The sequence below is a fragment of the Terrapene carolina genome, unplaced genomic scaffold (assembly GCF_002925995.2).
Source record: "Terrapene carolina triunguis isolate 2854851 unplaced genomic scaffold, T_m_triunguis-2.0 Scaffold433, whole genome shotgun sequence".
Classification (NCBI taxonomy): Eukaryota; Metazoa; Chordata; order Testudines; family Emydidae; genus Terrapene; species Terrapene triunguis.
The window spans coordinates 169,171-175,942 of NW_020664784.1; the positions used below are offsets into that span (position 1 = coordinate 169,171).

Genomic DNA, 6,772 nt, shown 5'->3' on the forward strand with positions numbered 1-6,772 from the left:
CCCTCCCAGAGCCGGGGAGAGAACCCAGGAGTCCTGGCTCCCAGCCCTAAGGGCTGGGGATGTTTGATTTCCATGGCACCCCCCCAGAGATCAGCCCCCCCTCCAGACAGATTGGGGGCCCTCCCACACAGCCTCCACCCCCAGATCAGGGCCCTCTGCAGCCTCCCAGACCGCTCCTGCCACTGCTCCAGGGCCCACACCACTCAGCTCCCCTCAGCTATCTGGAATTCCCGCAACACCACACAGCCCCCAGAGCTCAATGGGCCCCCTCTGTCCCCATAAAGATCAAGATCAGGACCCCCCCCCTTCATGCCCAACTCAGACACACCCTCCCCACAAAACCTTCCAATCCAAAGAATGGAAGGGAAAACTGAGGCAGGGAGACCCGCCTTGCCCACACAGCAGGGTCAAAGCCAGGGAAGGAACCCAGGCGTCCGAGTCCCAAACCCCAGCCTAGTGGCCAGAATCTCCATCCTTAGAGGTTTCTAAGGCCCGGCTTGACAAAGCCCTGGCTGGGATTGGTCCTGCTTTGAGCAGGGGGCTGGACTAGATACCTCCTGAGGTCCCTTCCAACCCTGATATTCTATGACATCTGGGATTGGACCTCGGTTTGGGGCAGTGGGGAGCAGAGGGGCTGCCAGCCTCCATGCTGGGAGCGTCTACATGAAACCCCCCCCCAGGAGTTCAGTCCGTGACCCATTTCTCTCTCTAGATGCTTGGCTGCGTTAATCAACCATCTACTGGGTGATCCCAGTCACTTCCACGCCGTGCCTCAGTTTCACCTCCCATCCTGTGGGGATTTAGATGGGTGGCTCCTCAGGGCAGACGCTGTCTGGTGGCGGGTCTGGGCAGCGGCTGGCACAAAAGAGGTCGGGGTCTGGGTGAGGGAGGGAGGGCCGGTGGCACAAAGGGGGTCCCTGATCATGGTCAGGGATCAGGTTGGGGTCTGGGAAGCCCTGATCTCAGTTGGGGGTCGGTAGTTCCAGATATGGGACCCCCTAAAGATTTCTATCCCTTACACCTCCAGCTGCTGGCATCTCTAAGTCCGAGTCTGGACCCAGCACAGAAATTCACCCACCCGCAAGCTCCCTGCCTGAGCCTCAGGCGCTGGAAGGGGTCAGGTATCTTTACCACAAGCCTTCTGGGTGAGGGGACGCTATGGGTCCCAGCATGCCCTGCTGGCAGCACGGCCTGCTGGGACTCGTAGTCCCATGCCAGGCCTGTGTGGGAAGGGATGCTGAGCACCAGGCCAATAGACGGGAGGCTCAGGGGGATTGGAGGCTTTCTGCTCACTTTCCGTCCAGGCACCAAACCCGCCAACAGGGCCAGGAAGAGAACCCAAAGTCCTGACTCCCCTCCCTCCAGCTGCTAGCCAATGCGCCTGCCTTCAGAGCCACCATGGGTAGCCACCTCAACGCCCCTCAGCCCCCAGCGCCGGCTGGAGATCGCGCCTAGCAGAGCTGCGGGGCGTATTTGCACCCCTGGTCCACGGGGCAGGCGTGCCCCGCTTTGGGATTTCCTAGGGAGCTCTGCCGGGGACAGGCCGGAGACTGGCACTAGCAGGGACAGGCTGCGCTGCTTTGCAGGACCATCTGCCAGCGGTGCCTGCGTATAGATTATCGACCCCGCTGAGATAAGAACCTGCTTCCCCCCCATGCCGGCGTGGGCTAGATCTAGGTGATCGCAGCTGTTACGCGGCCCGGGAAACATTTCTCTGCATACCGGCCGCTGGATTTCTCCCGGCCCTGCGCATAGAATCCACCCCCCCCCCCCCGACGCGCCTAGTTCTCCGCCCATTCGGCGGCAGATCTCAAAGCACACGGGCGGAGGCTTGGTAAGGATCGTTAGGGGAATTCCAGTCCTCGGGGTGCTCCAGGGACTCCAATGAGCTAGGCTCCTTAACTCTCGTGAGCCTCACGCAAGGTTCAGCATTGGACAGTGCGGAAACTGAGGCACGGGGTCAAGAGGAGAGCGGAGAACAGAAGCCAGAAATGCCACCCCGGGAAACTGACCGGTTCTGCCATATGCCTCACCCTCGTCTAAAACTAATCCGAGAAACCTGGGACGCGGGGTTCCTGTTCCAATCGCAATGTGAGGCCACACTGCTCCTGGGATGGGCCACCGTCCTTAGTTGATTTCCAAGCCCCACGGGGACGAGGACAGAGGTGAAAATTGAAGCTCGGAGCGAACAGCCTTCTGAAACCCAACCCAGCTACCCTCCGGGCCAGATCTCTGGAGGGGAAGGGCCTAAGAGAAGGCCATGTCTGCGGGCACCTTTCGGAGCCGTCCCACCCGCGGTTAACCCACCAGCTGCGGGTACAGGGCAGCACTTCCCCGGTTAATGAATCTACCCCCAGCTGCACGCCCCCCTCCCCGAGCCCCGGTCAAGAGCTCGGTTCAGACATGACTGCGGGATTCGTCAGCTGAGCTCGAGGGCACATGCCTCCCGGAGCTAAACGTGTGCCAGCCCATTTCAGGTACACCGAGGCAGGGGTGAACCAAACTGGCCAAGGTCACAGGCACCCCCCCCCCCCCCACCACCACACACAGTTCTGTTCTTTCCTGCTTCCAGTGGGGAATTCTGACTTTGTGAGGGGATGGACGGACAGCCCGGCTGCCCCTCGCCCGAGGGGCTCTGCTGAAACAAGCCAGGAGACCTCCAGGCAAGCCTCTCGGAGCTATGTAACCGGTCCCCCAGTGGCATCGTCTTGGCAGTTGCACTGGTCCCCTGAGCGCAGGGGAATCCTGGCCCCCCACCTGCCCCCCCGCAAGATGGAGTCTCTCACCCTGAATAGCCTGCGTTAGCAGCCCAAGAAGCTATTCCACCCACCCCCCTCACCCAAACACGGCCCCCACAGGCAAGGCCTGCGTGACCTACCAGCCCATAAGCCACTGGCCGGCCTAGGAGGTGAGGTATTTACCGCCCTCTCTTATGGGACGGGAGGGCTCCTCCTACAACCACCAGTCCCTCCCCCGGATTTTAGGGGGCGTGTCTCCAGGCTGTTGTGTGACCTCCCACTGAGAGCAGCTGAGTGGGCGGCTGCTACCCACACCTGCGGCACCCCGAAAAGGTAGGGCCGTCCCCCCTCACATCCTAGGCCTCTTACCCGCACAAAGATCACGTTGTCGGGGAAGTCGGCGGCCCCACCCCCGGCCCCGTCCTGGGGCACCCGGGGGGCAGCAATGGGCCCCCTGCTGGCCACCAGCGAGGCGGGGAAGCAGCCCCTCCGCCTCTTGGAGCCAGCTCCCTCCGGCGCCTCCTCGTCCTCCTCCTGCCGCTGCTGGATCTCCTCGGACAGGTAGTGGCGGATGTTCTGGCGGGCCGAGTGGATCAGGGCCCCGTCTATGTCCAGCCCCACCACCCGGGCGGGTTTCCACTTCTTGGCCACGCTCAGGGTGAGGTGCCCCACGTTGCAGCCCAGGTCCAGCACCTCTTTGCCCTGGAACCACTCAGGTTTCATGACACGCAGCCGGGCGTCCTCGCAGTTGGGGTTCCGGTAGCCGTAGTATTTGCAGTAGTTGCCGTATTGGAACTTCCTCTGTTGACGCCTCCGCTTGGCCGTGGGCAACTGTTGGTGCCGCCCAGCCCCTTTGCCCTTTTCTGGGCTACTCTTGCCCGGCTGGCCCCCGCCTTTGCCCCCGCCCGGGGTGGGGGGAGGCAGCGGCAGCTTGGCCCCCCCGGCCGCCTCTGATTTGCTGCAAGTCCGGCGCCTTTTGCGGTGGTGGCGGCTGCCGGAGGAGGAGGTGCAAGAGGGGGTGACACAGCCCGCCCCCTCAGCAGCCAGGGGAAGCAGCGGGGAGACCACCTCATCCCTGCAGTTGATGGCCGTGTTGAGTTCGTAGGGCTGCGGGGTGGGGCAGGCAGCGTCACAGGCCTTGCAGGGAGCCGGCTTGCAGTCCCCGGCCCCACCGCCCCGCTGCTGCCCCCGGTGGCGGTGGCGCTTGCGGCCCGTCTTGAAGGGCGAGGCCAGCACCAGGGCCGCGTCGCCATCCTGGGCATTGAGGCTGAGCGGGTCCGTGATGTCCTTGGGGATGAGGATCTCCACCGGGTCCCGGCCCTTGGCCGGCAGCGGCGACGACTTGGGGGTCTCGGCGTTGAGGGCCTGGTTCACCTCCTCGTCCAAGAGGCTGTTGAGGTTGAGGGGGTCGAAGATGTTGCCCCCCAGCAGGAACTCGGAGGGCAGCACCGGGTCGCACTCGGAGTTGACCCGGCGCCGGCGCTTGGAGGCCGGGTGCTTGAAGCCCACGTTGCAGCTGTTGCGCCGCTTGCCCCCGGCCGGCCGGTGGGGCTGGAAGCCGTTGCGAGGCCGCTGCAGCTCGCCCACGCTGTCTTCCTCCTTGGGGCCGGCCCCCTGGTGCAGGGCGGCCTCCTGGTGCGGCCGCCCCGCGGGGCCGCTTCCGCCCCGGCGCTGGCCCAGCGGGGCGGCCTCCTCGTGCAGCTGCACGAGGGGGCCGCCTCCGCGCCTGCCACCTTCCCCGCGCGGCGGCCCGCCCCCTTCCCGGCGCTGACTGGCCAGGGCGGCCTCCTGGTGCAGCTCCGTCGAGGCGGCTTCCTGGTGCAGCTGCACCAGGGGGCCGCCCCCTCCCCCCGCTCCGCCCCCCGCCGCGGGCGGGGGCTTGAGGGGCGGCGGCGGGGCCGGGACCAGGAACGTCTCCTTGTCAGCAGCCATCTCGATCATCTCCTGCATGGGGGCGGGCGGGCGGCCGCGCTCCGGATCCGGCCGCCTCCCTCCCCTCGCGCGCCGCTTACTCGCTCAACTGCCGCACCCGCCCCTCACGGGCTCCGCCTGCGCATGCGCCTCCGGCCGGCGGCGCAGCCGCACTCGCTTTCCTCCGCGGCCTTCGCCCCTCCGGGGGCCCCAACGCGCATGCGCTCCACCCTTCCCCGCGACGACGCACCGCCCCCGCCTCTGGGTGGCGCATGCGCGGCCCAGCCGCCCGCGCGAGGCCCAAGAGGAGAGAGCCACAGCTCGCGTCTCCCAGCTCAGACGCGATGGCAAGGCGGCCCCCCCGCCCGCGGTAGATATACTCGGGGGGCGGGCACGCCGGGAGCCACTCCCCCTCCCGTGGCCGCGACCCAATCAGGGCGCCGTGTTTTCCCTTCCCACGTGGAAAGGCGGCCAATCCGCTCGACGGACGCCCCCTTCGCTAACGTTGCCCCTGCGCGTTACAAGCACCGCCCCCGTCTCCCTTCCTCCCGCCCCGCCGCCGCGGCCTAAGCCAATCAAGGAGCACAACGAAAACTACGTGAGCCAATCGGAGCGCTCGACTCTCATCCGGCCTAGCTCCCATGGGCCGTGCGGTGGGGTCCTCCGAGCTCGGAGCTGTCCACACAAAGTGCCTGTTGGGAGATTCCCCCCCCACACCCTATTAAACAGTGTCTAGCCGGGCTTCGATGGCAGGAACCGGGTTAAAAAACGTGGTGTGTGGAAACGGATTTAACACCCGACGCCGGTTCAGGCACTGACGGGGACACCTCCACGTCCAGCTCAGTCCGCCGCCTGTTGGGGGAGGGCCGGGGGGTCTGGGCTGCTTTCCCCCGCGGGGCCATCCCGCCCGGCGCGGGGTGGGTGCAAACCCCACGCCGCGCGCCGTGTGGACGGTGAATTCAGAGCCCGCTCGTTGTTTTTCACCTCAAATAGCAAGCCCCCGCCCAGAGGCAGTGGACAAGGGTCACGTGCGCGGGAGGCGCAAGGCATGTTGGGAGGTGTAGTTCCCCCCGCCGTTGTGGACTCTGCGCCTGCGCAGAACGAATTTCCCCGCCAGGGTGTAAATATATGCTCCCCTCCTCCCCCTTTGTAGGGGTGGGAAAGAGGAGGTGGGGGCATCACCTGGCCTCCCCCAGGAGTGGACAGGTGGGTAGCTCCCTCTCCCCCGACCTTTCACCCCGATTAGAGAACGGTGACCTCTGACCCCTCGGAAGGTGGGGGTCACCTGCCCTGCCTTTGCCGAGTGAACTGCGACCTCTGACCCCTGCCCCTTCACCCCAGGGAGGTTACCTGGCTTTTCACATGAAGGGAAGGAGCCTGACCTCTGACCCCTGCTCCCCCTCTGGCCTCTGACCTCTGACCTTTGCAATTTCCCCAACAGCCGCCTCTCCCCATTCACGACCTTCCACCTCCGGCCCAGGGCAGGATGGGGGATTCCTGACCCATTCGACCTCTCACCTCTGACCCCAGGAGCGGTCCTGCTACCTCTCACACCCTGACCCCAGCCCTCCTAGTGAAGGGGGGCCGGCTGGAAGATGAACACATTATTGGAGGCACCTGCCTAGGGTGGCCACTCGCAAATCACGGTCCCGCTTGCCCCAGCTGGTGTGACCCTGCTCCCGCCCGCATGACCTCAGACGCATGTTGCATGGAAGATCATGCCACTTGGGGCAGGCAGGACCTCTTAAAAACAGGCACCCCCTCCATCCAATATCAGAGAAAAACAGATATGGTTTTGTCTGAGTACTGGATAGGGAACAAACCCTAGAAAACCAGGACCGTCCAGTTTAATACCAGACAAGGGGTCTGTCTTAGGGTTACCATATTTTAATTTTTAAAAAGGAGGACACTCCATGGGCCCCCGGCCCCGCCCCAACTCTGCCCCCTCCCCTGAACGCTCTGCCCCCTGCTCCTCCCCCTCCCCGGCTTCCTGCGAATCAAATGTTCGCGGGAAGCCTGAAACAGGGAGGCAGCAGGTAAGCTGGGGCGGGGCGTGGCGCGGTTCAGTCCGGCCCCCCTGGCCAAGCAGCTCTCTTTGGCGGCCGGCCGGCCCAGGCCAAGAG

The 6,772-nt window shown here is 65.1% G+C and overlaps 1 protein-coding gene across 1 annotated transcript in view; it reads right to left on the reverse strand.

The window, feature by feature from the left end:
• MEPCE (methylphosphate capping enzyme) overlaps window positions 1–4,982 on the reverse strand; it is a 7,313-nt gene extending 2,331 nt beyond the window's left edge. Inside the window, exon 1 of the mRNA XM_024212259.3 lies at window positions 3,108–4,982. Within this exon, the coding sequence (XP_024068027.1) occupies window positions 3,108–4,688 (1,581 nt within the window). The 5' untranslated portion in view covers window positions 4,689–4,982. The remainder of the gene's footprint in view (window positions 1–3,107) is intronic.
• Between the last annotated feature and the right edge of the window lie 1,790 nt (window positions 4,983–6,772).